Here is a 17,025-nt window from a genome sequence, read left to right as displayed (position 1 = left end):
GTTAGGGAGGTGCTTTTTAAAAGGTCTGACTACACTTTACTACAGTTGTGGCTATCTAAAACAATTTGAAATGTGATTGTTTTTGCTTCCCTGGAAGGTGAACTGGAGATTTTTTTAAATGGTTTTGTTTTTCGATAAACTTGATTAGTGTCATCAGTTGTTCATGATTTTGGATTGACCATCATTTCTCTGATAATTAACAAATCTGTCCTCTAATGGTGCATCCTGCTTTGCACAGCTGCATTGTGAAGGATCCCCAGGAATTTAAATAATAGTCTAGATAAAGGTTTGGGTTCACCCAAATGGGTTTGTATATAATGGTGGAAAAGTTTTTGAAGTTGCATGGGCTTTTTTTTTAAAGTATCGACGTGAAGGAAATTTAGCAAACTTCCAGCTTACAGCTTTGCTTCTAATCTGACAATTTCAACAGTGTTGTCTGTTTTCAGTTTCTGAAATGGTTTTGTTTTTTACTTTAGCATTGCAGTCCAGATGGTCCTGAATGCCCTACAGCTTTCTTGGAAAGGTTGTGTTTTGAGATGAAGAAAGGTTTTAGAGAAACAATGCTTCAACTTGTACTGTCTCCAGTGAATTTGTTTCTGAATGACAACTATCAGGTAGTAGCCGAGCTTTGTGTTTTTGTGGGTGCATATGTATTGGGGAAGTTGTAATGATCTTAAAATTGAATTTTGGGGAAGGGAAAGTTGATGATGGTTGCTATTGGTTAAAACAAACTTGGGTTAGATGAGGATCCCTTCCCCGCATAGGATTTGCATATATGTTGCTGCATACTTAATGGTGAGAAATCTTGGGACAGACTAAATGTAGAATCATAGAATCATAGAAAAATCAGCAGGATTTAAGAGGTGAAAATGAATGTGTAAGAGATATCTCTGACTACAGTTTTTTGCACTTTCTAATGATATATTGTTGAAAATACTAATTTTAACTTAAATGTTACCTTGTCCTTAACAGAGACCTTCAGTGGATGAAGTTCTTCGAGAGGGACACATTAGTCTGTCAGGTCTGCAGCTGCGTGCTCACGCGATGTTTTCAGCAGAAGGTTTGCCTCTTGGAAGTGATACTTTGGAATATGCATGGCTGATAGATGTGCAGGCTGGAAGTCTCACAGCCAAAGTTACAGCACCACAGGTATCATCTAAGAATTTGCCATAATGTATTACCTTTGTTCTTCCTTGCAGAACTGGCATAGCATGGATTTTGGAAAGCGTGTGGTCTCAGCTGAATTGGATGCATTAACATATATCCAATGCCTTAAATAACCTTAAGTTTATAGTTTGAAAATACGGCCATTTTTATGGACAGAAGGTGCCAAACGAGCTGAATCTGATGTTTATCTTCCATCTAGATATAACAGGGTGCCTGGTGTTTTATGAGCATTTGAAAGGGTGCTCATAACAGAGTATGAGCAAACACTGTTGTCACTCTGTAAATACCTGCATGTTACATCTATATAAGTGGATGTACTTAAATTCTGATTAGAAAAGCAACCACAGTATCTGTGTGTACTCTAAGTGATGTAATTGTAGAATAATTACTACTATTCTAAACAGAGCAGGTGTTGAGACCATTTCAGCCATAAACTAGGTAACACGACAAAGAGGAGAAAGAAAAATCTATTGAATAAATTTAGATAAGAGATTTTAAGATAAGTTGTCTTTGACTTCCTCTCAGGTTACTTCGATTTTATGATGCTGAATTCTGGAGATGCAGGTTTGTTACCCTGCTGGTTAACACTCTGGGAAGGGCAAATGAAGTACCCAGTTGTGATTGCAGTCTGAAAAGCCATTTGTTATCCCTCACATGTAAGGTTCATGCAGATATGTAGGCATTTGTTTGCAGGGATGCTACCAGTAAGAAGGATATCAAATGGAGCAGCTGGCAAGGATTTATCTTGCAGATGAAGTTTTGGCATTCTATAGAAAGCTACTGACAAGGCCAAATTTTAAAGAAGGAGAAAAATGAGATGATCTGTTGGAAGACAGAATGAGCAAACCTCAGCAGAAGAGTAGCTGGTAGCTTCATAACTTTTGATGCTTGGTCTCACTGGAACATAGTTTGCTGTCAGTGTTCAAGTTTCTTAGGTCAGTCTTCATATTAACTACTTTTAGTTTTTGCCATTTTTGTTGCTTTCATTTTTCAGTATATAGTGGCTCCAAGCACACATTAGACAAATCACTTTGATTTATTTCTGATGTGGGCTGTGAGATCTTTAGAAAAGGTTGCTTTACCACTGTGTTCTGAAATGTGAGAAAAATACATAAATTCTATTTCCTGGTTACAGTTTGATTATTAAGAGACTTCTGCATCCTTTTATTCCTTGAAAAAAATGGCATAATTTCCTGGCTTTAAACAATTCTTTCAGTAGAAGACTTCTGCAGCAAATAAAATAAAAATCAGGCTTACAAGCAATTTCTGTAAATTTAAAGAAGAGACTCCAGATGCATTTTCATGCTGCTTGTACAGGCTTCTGTAGAGGTATTTCCGCAAAAATGCTACTACTGATTTACACAAGCTATTGCTTTTACTCCAGTGCTATAAGCTTCAAGACTAAACCTAGTTAATCAAAAGTATTGTAAGATTTAGAGGACTCTTCTAAATGTTTGACGGAACTTGAGGGTTTTCTTCCCATAGAAAGCCATTCTCAATTTTATATTTAATACAGGAAATTTATTTTACTTTCTTGTTAGCACTGCTGCGAAGCAGAACTTGAACTTGCTCTTTCAAGGTCATTGTCTTTTTCCTTCCCCAGTGTGATGTATTGCAAGAATTTGTGAAGGTATACAACTAAATGGAGAAAGAGAGATCTTGCGCAGGACAGTCATAGCTATATTAAATTCCAGTTAAATTACTGCTGATTTAAAGTGCCCTTTCCTTTGGTTAGCCAAAGAAAACCCATTTCCCTCTCATAATAGAGACAGACAGTTATGATTCATTTCCTTTATGAATAAGCTAACTATATAAAAGATTTAAATCAGCAATTGGCTAATTACCAGATCCAGAGAGATTCAGCAGTGTTCTGTTTGGCCAGTTTCCTCCTATGCTTTCTAAATGTAACCTTGTTACTTGTATGCAAGGAAGTCTGACATTTAAATTATGAATGGTGTTAGGGTATTTAGAGGCATTTTATGAGGTGAAGTAAGGTGAGCTGTGTCTTTACAATGAGGAGACTGCTTGACCATAAGAATAAAGCTATTTTCTTATATTAAGACAGGATTTAGGGTTAGCCATAGGCTATGTGTAAACAAGGTAATGAAGCCAGAGAGTTACGGTGGGGACTTCTATTTGGTTTTACTCTTGCTCACCTTCTGACCTTTGGTGATGTTCTTTCAGTAATCTGTTGAATCCTGTAAGTTCATTTTGCATACTTACTATCAGACAACATCTTCCTTACAGCTTGCCTGTCTTTTGGAGTGGGGGCAGACCTTTGTGTTTCATGTTGTGTGCCGTGAGTTTGAACTGGAAAGACCAAAATCTGTTATAATATGTCAGCATGGAATTGATCGTCGTTTTTGTGACTCTAAGGTAACCTTTCATCCATCCTAAATGCTCATTATATCCGTACAGGCTCTTTGGAACAGTTTACAAATCCAGTCTTAGTTATCAAGACGCATGGAATATGTAGTCAGATTGGATATCCTATTTGATAATTGAGGTGTTTTAGGAAGAAAAGTGATTCTATCTGTATTTTCATGTGGATTTACACCATGTTTTAGTACTGTATGAATTATTTTGAGAAACATTGCTCACAGGAGTCATGCATAGTTCTTTCCTCTACGTTGATAGTTAAGAGGCACATGTCATAGTTCAGTTTCTCTTAAGAAACAAGGATCATACTTCCCTTTGCATTCCTTGAACACTTTCACCTCCTTACCCTCTATTGATGATTACCCTCTATTGAAACTGTGCTTTGATGGGGGACTTAAGTCAACAGCTTATAGCTTCCACAGACCTTTTTTTGAACATGGGACTCCTACTGCTATGCCCCAAGCAAACAGATAACCATTTGTCTGTCATCATGGGTTCTGCTTTTGGTACTTGCCTCTTGGAATCTGTATGGGCAGTCACTTGAAGACCTAAGGAGGCTTGTGATATATAAAGCATGATTCCTGAATTTCATCTCTTGACCTCCTCCTTGTTTTAATGTATAGGTTCCAGTTTTTGTAATGTTTTCTATTAGGGGGCTCAATTTTCTTTTTGCTGGTGGAAGCCAGGAGAGCCAGGTGGGTCCACTTATGTTGCTGGACAGAAGAATCATCCCATCTCATATTCATGCTGAAATTGCGGAATAAGTAACTGTATTTTGCTCTAGCTTTAGGCCTCTGTTAAACAGAACATAAATAAAAGGATAAGAAATAAAATTAAATTTAAACTCCTTACGTATGTCTAAATCTCTGTTTTTCAGATGAACTGTGTCCCTGGGCCATGCCCAACATCTGATGACTTAAAGTACACTATGACACGCTTAGCCATGGATGGAGCAGATCTGTATGTGGTAGAACATGGCTGTGCCACCAATATAAAGGTAAAAAATATTTATCTTTACAGCAATTAAAATATTTTGGTCAGTAGAATTCTTTGTATTTTTTCATAAAATAACTGACTGATTTCATTGCTTGCTTGCATGCAGTGGACTAAGCAGAATATTCGAAACTAAGTGATAGAAGGTTGGTGTTAAAATGGTTGGACTGGGCCAGGAGTAGGTCAATTTAGGTCATATTTAATGCTTTCATTAATGATATTGGAAAATGGTTAGAATGGGTAGATGTCTGCCAAAACAAGAATGTGAGCTGCAAGACTGGTGTAATAAATTAAAATAATACTGGGCAATATAAACGCTAGTGTCTGTATGTGGTGGTTAATAAAAACTTTTTCTGTAAGTTAGTAACTCAGCAACTGGAAATGTTTGAGAAGGAATGTATACAAGTCACTGTGTGACATCTCATGTGATAACTTGTGTGAGACAGCTGGTTCAATTAAGATGTATCATTGGTAGAGATGGGAGAAGTATTAGTGCTGCTGCCTGACTGAATCTGGAATACTGCATGGTGTCTGTTCAAAAAAGGATGTGGAGAGAAGAGCCGATATTCTCTCTCATCTTATATAAGAGAAAATTGTAGCTAAGTAAAAGTGAAGAGACAGTAAAGTACAGTAACACAAGAAAAGAAGAAAAGCATTGTACTGCTAATGACTAATAGTCGGGTTGTCCATTAATAAATTCAGTTTTAAAAGGTAGGCTTAGTATGTGACACTCTGGGGACAGCTTCACAGTATGAGCAAGAATTTAACTGAAGGAGAGCAGCAATTATTTTATACATTTTGAGTGATGTGATATCTTGTCATTTGAATGGTTTGCTACCTTGTGGCAGTTAAAAAAGAAAAAAAGCATTTCAGTCTTCAAAATCTTTTGATTCTAATATTATAAAGCATCAGCACAAATATCAACTGTGTTTGCAGGCATAAATATAAATGGCTGGATTTTCAAAGGCTGCTTAATAACCCGAACCACTATAGAAAATTATATCCCTGATGAGTTTCATTCATATTTAAAAAAGGATTTCCGGTGCTTCTTTTATAGTTTGTAACAAAGGAGAGAAGTAATAATTTAATATTAGCCCTATGAATAGCTCTTCCATGGGTGGGTTCATTTCACAGGGCAAGTAAGGACAGCTGCAAAAGTTGGAAAATTAAGTTGGAAAAATTCAGATATTTCATGGTGACTTTTTGGAGATGACTGAAGCTGTGCAGGGAGCTCCATCCACCTTCAAGAAAAATAGAAGGAAACTTCATATTATTTGAAGTTTTAAAATTAAGCATGTGTGGCAGGGCTACATCATCCTTTATGTACCCTAATGTCAGGGAGGATTGCCTCTGCCTGGGCAGGTGTGCTGGTTGTGGAGTGACCTGTTTTCACAGTTCAGTGTGAGAGCAAAGCAAACTTCTCCAGATACAGGAGAGAGGGTAGCCTCCTGTTTGGTTCCACAAAATCACTGGAGCTATACCAATAAAAGAAGTAGAATATGATAATGGAAACAAAGGTATTATAACACAAAGGATCAGAGTTGAGATTCAGGATTTGGAATTTCTTGTATCTTGAATTTTGCACCATTTAACACGGTTCTCTCACTGAGGCATACATTAATTGTGGAGTTGTATGTCTGTGTTCCATCAGTTAATACGGCTGTGTATTTGAAGTATATAATCTGTATTTTAGTCTAAATTGTAGTAATAAATCATGGATCTGTGAATTCAAAAATAGAAGATACATTTTTTTTATGATTACACCAAAGAATTTAATAATGATTAAATTTTTTAAAGGTTCATTATAACATGTCTACAGTTGGGAATTCTCTCTGGATCCCTGTACAACAGGAGACTCCCAAGTACAGACTTCAGTTTTGTTATTTGGAAAGTGTCTGAAGCTAATTTCTAAGCTTGCTTTCTTATGTGTGTATGCCTGTGCTTGTATATAAAAAGCTGTTCCCGTGTCATCTTTGGAGAGAGTAGTTTACTGAGACCTTGTAGTAGGTGATGTGTTAACTGGATTAAGGCTACTTTATCTTTGCTTCACTTCTAAGTATTCAGAATTCATGTTTTTACTCATGTTTTCAGATGGGTACTATCCGTATTGCAAACTGCAACCTCCACAACCAGTCTGTTGGAGAAGGTGTAAGTGCTGCTATTCAAGACTTGCAATTGAGACAATACGTTGAGCAGGTGAACAACTGCAGAACTGGTCTTCAGCCAATATTAAGGAGGGCATATTGGTTGGAAGCTGGATCTGTCAACTTAGGGCTCATCACTGCTGACATTGCTTTAGCTGCAGATCATCCTTCCAAACACGAAGTACAGAGACACTTCTTGGAGACACATGATAACCGAACAAAGAGGTAAGAGATTGATTTGAACGAGATGGATTTGAATGTTTTTCAGTGCAAGTTAATTTATTTTTTTTTAAAGTATGTTGACTACTTACCTGTCTAGTTGGTGGCTTGAATGTGCTTGGACTATACAAAGCTATTATTTTTGGAAATACTTTTCTGTCTGTTTTCCTTCATCTCCCAAAATTAAGGTCATGGAGAGGAAGGGAATTCAGTTTGTCCTTTTTTTCTCAAGCTAGACTGAAAATAGGCCTTACAGATTTCTGAACAGACTGAGCAGCTGTGAATAAGATGTCTAACTGTGACTCTGTGTTTCCCCTAAGAGCAGTCGCCTCTGGCATGAGCAACATACACCAGAGTGAAGTGTTTGTAGTGCTTACTTCTGTGCTGAGAGAATGAGCTGTTACTATTAATGTACTTTGTGGCAGGTGGATATGATCTGTGCCTGAGCACAGTTGCCTCAGCACTGCATATGTTTTTGATATATTCCTTTTTGGAGCTAATAACTAATTTTGTGTGACACCTGTGTTTCAGATAGAAATTGTGCTTACTTGTTTCCTGCTAAATTAAACAGGAGCTTACAAATATAAGGGCAATATCTTTTAATCTGGTTTTCACTGAATTTAAATGTACTAAATCTGATGTGGTCTCATTGTTGCTTTTTCTTTTTTTTTCTGCCTTTGTGTAGATTGTGGTTTTTGTGGCCTGATGATAATTTGAAGAACAAGAGAAGCAAGAACAAGTGTGGCTGTCTTGGTGGTTGTCGCTTCTTTGGTGGCACGTTAACAGGACTAGACTTCTTCAAACTGGAGGAACTGACACCTTCAAGCAGCTCTGCGTTCTCAAGTACGAGTGCAGAATCTGATATGTTTTATGGGCAGTCATTACTGCAGCCAGGAGAATGGATTATTACTAAGGAGATTCCTAAAATATTGGATGGTGAGAATGCATTGTTCTCTAACTTAATTCTTATTTGCCCCAAAGTATAATTTGCTAACAACACGTTGTTTTTTGTGGTCTATCTGGTTCTGGTTAGTGAGTAGTGTATGTTGCGTTCTTGTGCAAGAGGTCCTGTAGTGGTATGGGCCCTTCCGAGTGCAGACAATACCTTGATAATAGTGAGCAAACTCTCATATGCTTCTGTATTAACGTGCAGATCCTTTCTGAGTTAAAAGAAGCTTTTTGACTTGCATTTGTTTTACTTGTCTAGAAAGTAGTCTGTTAAGAGAATTTGATGTTTTGCTGCTATGATTTTATTAATCTTTATTAAATAAGCTAGTCTACATTTTCAAAACCAGGGCTTTTATTTAATAAGGATTATTATTTGAATGAGTGGAAAAGAAGCCATTGTAGATGTGTTATCAGATGTTCAACTTTTCTTTCCTGTTTCATGATCCTAGGTAAAGCAAACGGTGTAAAACGAAAAGACTGGGATTGTAGATCTATGGGTATAGAAATAGAAAGAAAAGCACAACATCTAAGCCTACAAGTGCCATTGCGCTCCCACAGCTCCTCATCGTCTTCAGAGGAAACGAGCAGTTCCAGCGCTGCCCTCCCCTTGCTGGCAGGTGAGAAAGACAGCCCATCTTCTACTACCGAGGATCACTTGGGACAGAAGGAGTTCTTGTCTGGTACAAAGAGAGAAGATGGCCGTGGAAGGTTAGTACTCTCTGTCCCGGTGGGAGTATAATTGGACTGTTGAACGTGTTAATACAGAACACACCTTATATTTAACAACTTACTGAGTGTTAGTTAATTTCAATGGCACTGCCAACATCCATTTTCTGGTTTGAAGGCAAATTTGGGTAACTAATTGGGATCGATTACCTGATCTTGGTAGAAAACCCAGCATGTATGACAACAACACTTACCATTACCATTTGTTTCTATCTCCTCTTCTGTAGACAAGCAGACTAGCAAGCAGCAGAATTTAATATGCCATCAGTGTTATGAAAATAATTGCTATACTAACAGAAAATCACAGAATCACTGCAGCATTTGACAGCTCTTAAAATGTAAAGAGAAACACTGGGAATAAAACAAGCCAATGAAATGCCCATTGTATTTTTTTTTCCAGTGTTGCAGGTGAGGGTGCAGAGGGTAGCCCTGCATCCCCTAGCAGCCAGGAGAGGCCTGTTGGGCAGTCTCCCATGAGGTCTCCGCTGAAACGGCAGGCGTCCGTGTGCTCCACCCGGCTCGGCAGCACCAAGAGCCTCACAGCAGCCTTCTACGGAGACAAGCAGCCTGTGGCAGTTGGTGTGCAGTTCAGCAGTGATGTGTCTCGCAGTGATGAGAATGTCTTGGACTCCCCAAAGCAGAGGAGGAGCTTTGGTTCTTTTCCATACACACCATCTGCAGATTCAAATTCATTTCACCAGTACCGCTCAATGGATTCTAGTATGTCGATGGCTGACAGTGAAGCCTATTTTTCTGCAGCAGAAGAGTTTGAGCCAATAAGTAGCGATGAAGGACCAGGAACTTACCCAGGGAGGAAGAAGAGAAAAAAGCAAGCTCAGAAAATTGAATACAGTAGAGGGTCTATTTATCACAGCGTGGAAGGGCCCTTAACAAGTACTGTCCATGGAGAAATGAGTCAAGACATTAAAACGTTGCCGATTAAGACTCATCCTTCACAGGCTTCGTTTGTTTCAGCTCTAGGCGGAGAAGATGAACATGTTGAGAATATGTATGTCATGGAATCTGAGAAGACTGTAGAAAGTGAGCAGATAACTTCCCAGCAGCCTGTAATGGCATGTTACCAAAACTATCTTACACAGTTCCAGGTGATCAATTGGTCGGTAAAGCATCCAACTAACAAAAGAACTTCAAAATCCTCATTACATCGCCCCTTAGACCTTGACACGCCAACCAGTGAAGAAAGTTCATCATCGTTTGAGCAGCTTTCTATCCCAACTTTTAAGGTATGAAAGGTAGAGGAATGAAGACTAGAGAAACGAGTAAAAATTCAAGACAAGTTCAAATTGTCTAATACACACATTGTATAAAGTCATGACACACTTGAAACTTCTTGGCTTTCAGTCAATAAATACTTTGGAATTCTGACTTCAAGTCTTCAGCTGTGTGGCTGGAAGACTGGAAAAGAAAAGGATTGTTAGATTATGTGAATAGGATGCGTGTTCTGAATTATTGTTATTGTATTAGAAATGCTACTTGTTGAATGATATACAGCTGAAGGACATTTGCATGAGTTTTGTTTAAAATATGTACTATGAAGAAATTTTAGTAGTAGTACATTTAATACTGATAGTATTTAATGCTGAACGGTAAATGAGTTACTTTAGAGTAAATTTGAAATGAATAATTTGATAAAACTATTTTTGTACGTTTGCATTTTTTTTCCAGTGTGATAGGAGCATACATATTTAACGAAAGAACTGAAATGACATATATGAAACATAATGGAAATGACTTGATAGATAATAGGTGTTTAAGCTCTGAAATTTCATCTTGTTATCACTTTGTAGCAAAAGCTTTATATGTTTATGTGGTGCTTTCATAGATTACTATTTGAAGTCCCTTCTAAGCAATTAGTCACTATACCTCTATGCAAAAACTTCATAATCTAATGTCAAGCTATTGAAAAAGTTAAATCAAAGTTTTATTTTTTTTACACTATATTGGAGTATGTGCATGTGAAGGATTCTTTTAAGAACAAAAAAAACCCACAAACTAAGGAGAATCTTCATTTGAATATTCCTTGGGTATTTTTTGATATACAGAAGGAATGTAATATATTTCTTTGTACTTTTCTCTTAGATTGTTAAGCAGGGTCTCACAGCTAATTCATTACTGGATAGAGGGATGCAGCTTACAGGATCAACATCTAAGTAAGTTGAAAATTGTGTAACATTGTTAAAACATTTTTTTTCCCTGATACTCTAGTAATTTGGCTCTTCCTAGCCCATTCAAATTTGATTTTTAGCATTAGTTTTAGTACAGATCTATTTCAAAGCAGGGTATTTTATTACAAAATGTTTGGTTTGGGTCAAATGGAAGTACAATGGCAGTTTACTTGAATGATTTTGGGAAGTGCTTATGGCAAGTGTCCATTGCATTGCCTAAAGCTGAACTTGAATCTCAGTAAGGGCCTTGCCCTGAAATTGTTTGTGTGCTTTCTGACCTATGCAGAAAAATAAATCTGCCATTGTATGCCTTTTACTGAGTATTAAAATGATACCTAGAGTGCCTCCGGAGAATTTTTGCAAGCTGAAGACCAGTTTATATGTTGTTTGTGACAAGGAACGTTTTCCAATATGTGGCTATAAGCTCACATTACTATGCATAGTCTCAATATAAAGGAGTTAACTCTTTTAAATGCCTGTAGACTCTTCCCTTGAATTGGATGAATTTTGATTTGGTCTTGGGTCTACCATCCAAGACTGATGTTTTGGTACTGTTGGAGTCCTATTTAAGTATTAAAAAAATATACAAGATGCAAGCATTTAGTGATGTACACTGTTGTATTTCTTTCACAAATCTGGATTATTAATATGTATTTGACTTGTTTAGTACACCTTACACTCCTTTGGATAAGAAGTCTGCAGAAAACACAGATGATGAAACAATAACAGAAGAATGGACATTGGATCACCCAGTCTTCCAGACAAGGACAACAGCAATAGTAGAAGTAAAAGGAACTGTAGATGTAGTTCTGACTCCTCTTGTAGCAGAAGCGTTGGACAGGTAATTAATTTTATTTTTACTACTTCGGTGTTAATTGGTTATACTAAAAATTGTCTCAAAGCTGTTAGGTTGAGCAGAGGTTTAGATAAAAGGATTGAATAATACATGACTGATGGGATGGCAGTGCCTTGCAGCCATTGAATATTATTCTGCTTGTCCCGTAAAGAAGCTAGAAGGACGTTATTGTGACCTTGGAAGTACACTTTCTCTCTCTCTCTCTCTGTGTGCTTAATTTTTCTCTTTGCAGTGTTAATTAAATACTACAGATGGTGCGTTACGTGAAACTGGAAGTTTAAGTGTCCTGTTGTGGGCTTGTTCCCTCTCACAGGTATATAGAAGCAATGGTGCATTGTGCGAGCTCTCGACACCCAGCAGCTATTGTTGATGATCTGCACTGCAAAGTTCTTCAAGATGCTGTACAGAACAGCAAAACAAGCTTCTCAGAAAATGTAAGGAAGGGAACAAGAAAATTATCCAAAATTTTGAAAGAATAGTCATTTCTTTATTTTACGTAGAAAAAGATTTAATTGAATTCATTTTTTTGAGGTGCAGTAGCTAAATGCTATGTTAATCTAGCTTGAAAAGAATTTTATGGTAGTTGTACTGAGTTAAAAGTTCTTTCTGTCCAAGTTGACTAAATGTATATATTTTTTATTTGGCGTTTCTTAGACTTCACAGTATAATTGACACTACTTATTTACTTCATAACAAATTTTTCTGCATAGCTGATACATGCAGAACTCAAGCTTTTAGCTGAAATCTGGTCATTAGAAAGTTTATTTTAGAATGACATTGCTACCCTTTGGTATCTAAACATAACATACCTGTATGTGCTACAGTCCTTGTTCTAGAAATGATGGCGTTGTGTTTTAAATGCAGTCACAATCTCTTTGTAGTTCAGTGCTGCTGAACAGTTCAGAGCTGCTAAACACTTCAGCTTAGCAGTTCCAGGTTTCAATGAGAATAAATTATTGTTACCACCTTTTTCCCCTCCAAGTTATCTTCCAAGCAGGATATTAGAGGAACAAAAATAGATGCCACTACCACAGGAACAACAAACCAGGGACCAGCACAGACAAATCTCTCCCTTAAGCAAGATAATGTGACAATTAAAGGCCTTCAGGCCAACGTTAGTGTACCAAAGGTAAGGATTTTTGTTAAGCTTATTGGGTAGATATGTAACTCATAAATTACCCTTATTGTGTGTACTGGAAAGCTTAAGTGAAGTTATGTATTTGTGATAGATAACTAATGTGATGAGTAGGGTAGACTGTTTTGGAGATGTTTGATCTTAGGGTAGGTAAAGGTATGCAAGTTAAATAATAATTGCTATAGAGATAACTGACTGCAATGTCTGTGTGATGTTTTTACGTCTTGGCGTGGAGGTTTTATCTTTAAAAGTTTGATTTTACTCATAACATTAAGACAAGATTGTATCAGAAGTTTGTGATGTATGATTAATGTAACATGTTTTTCTAAATTTCTTTACTCTTTGGGGAAATTTTACATACAGGTGAACCTGTGTTTACTACAAGCATCCGTTGATGAATCCCCAGGGGTTTCTTCTGGTAAAACTGTGACTCATGTTTCATTAGTAGCTTTGTGCTTTGATAGAATTGCTACACAAGTTCGTATGAATAGGTAAGAATAAAATATGTCACTGTTGGTGTTTTTTTGTTGTTATGTTAGCCAAAAGACTTAGTGTTCACAATTTATTTATTTTTTTAATATAGTCTGCAGTTCTGAAAGGAAGTATTTTAAAATGTTGTCATGAACGAATTAAACAATAAAATGTCTCTTCAGTGTGCTATAAATTAAGAGCTAATATCTAATTAAAACTGCAGTTTCTTTGAGAAGCAGAGGAACCCTTCTGGAATCATTTTGGAACCTAAGATTTAACTCACATTATGCAGGATAAAATAGAAATTTTCAGTAATTTTCTACCAAAGTATAATTATCTTCTGACTTTACAGAGAATTTTTAATACTGCTGTACTTATGTCACTTAAAGCCACTCATTTTTTTTTTAAAGTAGGTAAGAGTAGCACGTCTATCAGAGATTTGCTTAATTGTTTTTTCTCCCATGGGTTCAAAGGGGTATAGTGGAGGAGTCTTCGAACAATGCAGAAACTGGGAGGAATTCTGTCACATTTGATCGTTATATCCAAGCCAGTAAAATGCAGCCCCAGTCGTCTGGCTCACTGAGATCCAATGCTGGAGCAGAAAAAGGAAAAGAAATTGCTGCTAAATTGAACATCCATCGTGTTCACGGGCAACTTAGAGGCCTTGATACGACAGGTAAGCTTTTTTTTTTTTTTAATTGTGAAAATGTCGGTTTTCATAGAAGGTGATTGTTTGCCTTAAGCTCATTTTTTATCAACACAAATAAAGAGACATTTGAAACTAGAGATCATGCAGTAGGCCACAAAGAAGTTTGGATGATTACTCTGAATTGTTTGCTTTCTATTATTTTACTAATATGATGATTTTAAATGTAGACAGAGGGAAAACATCAAGACTGATTTCTAAGCGTTTTTTGTGGCAAACAGGTTGCATGGTAAAGATTGAATGATAAAAATTCATGTCTAGGCTCCCTTCTTTCCAGCTGATCTCCTTTCCTTCTCAGCTGCCATTTTTTTCACCCAATGCAGCAAATGAATTACACTTACTAGCTTTCTTAGTACTTTCTAACAATTTCAATATAGGTATAACATGAATGTACTGGCACTTTCAGCTTGAGAAGCTGTAGATTTTTAACAGTAGTGCCTATAAAACAGAAAATGAGATCTACGTGATTGTGTTCATTCTTGTTTTTGTTAAGGAAATTCCTTCAAGAGCTCATGAATTAACTTTGGTTGCTATAATTTCTGATCGTGGAAAAGATGAAGATAAGCAAAAGTAGAGACTGATCTTATGTTGTGGTTTGGCAAGAAGTCTTGAGTACCTTTTACATGCTGACATTTTTATTGCTTTCTAAGTTAAATCTGACTCAGTTTTGGTGCAATCTGTATCAGCTAGTGCCATGTTTTACTGTGTCTCATGAAGAGCAGGAGTCTTTAGGCCATGAAGAAACGTTCTGTGAAACAAGTATGAATAAAAACCATGCAACAGAATAGCCTGTGTAAAGATGAGTGAGCAAAAGGAAAACAAAATAAATTGGAGAAGATAGAAGGGACTAGCTCAATTTTTATTTAGTTGGGTGAAATCTCAGCTGTAGTGTCTTGTGTGAGGTATGCTAAAGACTTCTGAGAAGGCCAGATAATGCTTGACTTGTAACCAAAAAGCTCATCTTCTATTTAAAAGGGTTGAGGAATGTCTTTCTAGAGAACTTAGCATTTCACATATGCTTTGAAAGTGATTGCTGTTAATCAATTGGGGGAACAGAGTGAGGATTGTGTGGACAGAATATAAATTGACTTAGTGTGGTTCTTTTCCCCAGATATTTGACATTTAACTCTGTGCAAGAGGTAATAGGAAACAGGTGTAAATTTCCTTAAAATGTTCCTTCAGAAATGTCACTAGAAGAAAGGATTTATATTTAATCTTCATCCTAATATCAAAGAAATGAAGGTGGCGTAGTGCCCTCCTGGATCTTAGACAGCAAGGATCGTAATGAATCAAAAACTACTTGAGGCAGTGTTTTCTTAGGAATCAGTGAGACTTACTGCTTTCTATTCTTGCAGTATAGACAAAGGCATGTTTCCAACAGAGAAGCAGTCTCTGAATTGAATTCAGAAATTTATTTTTAAATACCCACTAATTATGCTATAGTTAATACCAAATGCATTTCTATTCAAGCATATTATCCAAGAGCACTGTCAGTATTGCTGTTATTTGTTGTTGTTAAGCTTTAGGAATTTATTAGGAATATTTTTGATAAAAACTTTGGGCTAATAGGCACTTTGAGATAAAAATCTGAAGAGCTTGTTTGTACGGATATCTTTGGAACCATGCCTGTAAAAAGATGAAGAAGGCAGATAGGTTAGGATTGGTAATGTCTAAAAGTTTGAACTTTGAGTTGCTTCATTCTTGCTTTTCCAGACTTAAAAATTACCCTGACCAAATAAAATAAACATTCTAGGAGGAAGGGTTTGGGGCTTTATGAACATTTTTTTTCTTGCTTGTACTTTGATTTTTTTTTTCTTTTTTTTCTTCCTGTTTGAAGAATACTAAAGAGTATTCCAAAATACTTTACTTGCAAGTTACTGTAAACTTGAGGGCTGTTTGAAGATGTGAAATTTTTCCATTTTGTAACAGAATGTTAAATATGTTTATTTTCAGATATTGGAACTTGTGCAATAACAGCTATTCCCTTTGGGAAATCAAAAGTTCTTTTTACTTTGGAAGAGTTGGATGAGTTTGCTTTTGTGGATGAAACAGACCAGCAAGCTGTACCAGATGTAACTCGAATTGGTCCTAGTCAAGAGAAGTGGGGTTGGATAATGTTTGAGTGTGGAATTGAAAATTTGACTATAAAAGGTAAGACTATATAGGCTTTGTATTACTTAGTATTATGATACTGATAACAGCTCTGTTGTTGGGTCTTATTTTAGCCATTATTTGATTTCAAATATGTGAATATGGATGATAATAAATAATATGTCTATAGTACATAAATTATATCACATAGTAAATTCTAAAATACGGGAATTTGTGGTTGTTGTTGCTTATGACTGTATATGAAATAATTCCATGAACATTATTTTCAACAGTTCTGGAAGTTAAAGTGAAGGTAAGAGTTTGTGCTTTCACTGATTATTTAAATCCTGACCTTGCAATCATACCCACACTACGTGTATGAATGTAGGACTGCAATTCTGCTTTCAGGAGGAAAGCTGGCTTCATAAAGAAAAAGAGCTTACATATATTTTCTGTCATTCAAGTTGTTCTTGTCAGGGAATAGTGTTTAAAAGCAGCCTCCATGCATTGTGATTACTCTTCATCCACTTGGAACAGCTCTACAACTAGCTTTTAAGTTATATGTAAAATTGGGAATGCATCTTGTTTAACCAAAATCATGTGTTTATCCTCTTAAGTGTATTTTTTCTTTCTGTGGGATGTAACATAGAAGTTTGTGCATGGCAAACATAATGTGTGTGCTTTTCTAGGTGGAAGACAATCTGGTGCAGTATTGTATAATACATTCGGAGTCATGGGGAAATCAAGTGCTACAGAGAGAGGGGGACTGCTCGCATCAAATAACTCTTCAGATTCTCCAACTGGTAGTGGTTATAATACTGATGTGTCTGATGATAACCTTCCTTGTGACAGAATAAGTCCTTCTTCAGATATTAATGGAAACTCAGTTTCAGATGAGCAGGTATGTATACTGGGCTGAATTGATTGGTCTTAGGTTTTGTTTCTTTAAAGTGACTACGATTTATAGTATAAAACTGAAAATTGACAGATCTGTTCCTGTACCA

The 17,025-nt window shown here is 36.5% G+C and overlaps 1 protein-coding gene across 13 annotated transcripts in view; it reads left to right on the top strand.

The window, feature by feature from the left end:
* Positions 1-17,025, top strand: part of BLTP1 (bridge-like lipid transfer protein family member 1) — a 113,219-nt gene that overhangs the window by 39,364 nt on the left and 56,830 nt on the right. For all 13 annotated transcript variants that reach the window (XM_038178191.2, XM_072037479.1, XM_038178192.2 and 10 more), the window contains 16 exons: positions 477-614; positions 973-1,149; positions 3,415-3,543; positions 4,424-4,543; positions 6,631-6,908; positions 7,588-7,838; positions 8,300-8,558; positions 8,977-9,820; positions 10,677-10,747; positions 11,430-11,603; positions 11,932-12,052; positions 12,601-12,747; positions 13,117-13,244; positions 13,698-13,900; positions 15,884-16,081; positions 16,711-16,922. In XM_038178191.2, coding sequence (XP_038034119.1) covers positions 477-614; positions 973-1,149; positions 3,415-3,543; positions 4,424-4,543; positions 6,631-6,908; positions 7,588-7,838; positions 8,300-8,558; positions 8,977-9,820; positions 10,677-10,747; positions 11,430-11,603; positions 11,932-12,052; positions 12,601-12,747; positions 13,117-13,244; positions 13,698-13,900; positions 15,884-16,081; positions 16,711-16,922 — 3,450 coding nt within the window. The remainder of the gene's footprint in view (positions 1-476; positions 615-972; positions 1,150-3,414; positions 3,544-4,423; positions 4,544-6,630; positions 6,909-7,587; positions 7,839-8,299; positions 8,559-8,976; positions 9,821-10,676; positions 10,748-11,429; positions 11,604-11,931; positions 12,053-12,600; positions 12,748-13,116; positions 13,245-13,697; positions 13,901-15,883; positions 16,082-16,710; positions 16,923-17,025) is intronic.

This window comes from Anas platyrhynchos, chromosome 4, assembly GCF_047663525.1.
Source record: "Anas platyrhynchos isolate ZD024472 breed Pekin duck chromosome 4, IASCAAS_PekinDuck_T2T, whole genome shotgun sequence".
Taxonomy (NCBI): domain Eukaryota; kingdom Metazoa; phylum Chordata; class Aves; order Anseriformes; family Anatidae; genus Anas; species Anas platyrhynchos.
The sequence above is the reverse complement of the archived record's forward strand: the minus strand, read 5'-3'. Positions and strand labels throughout refer to the sequence as shown.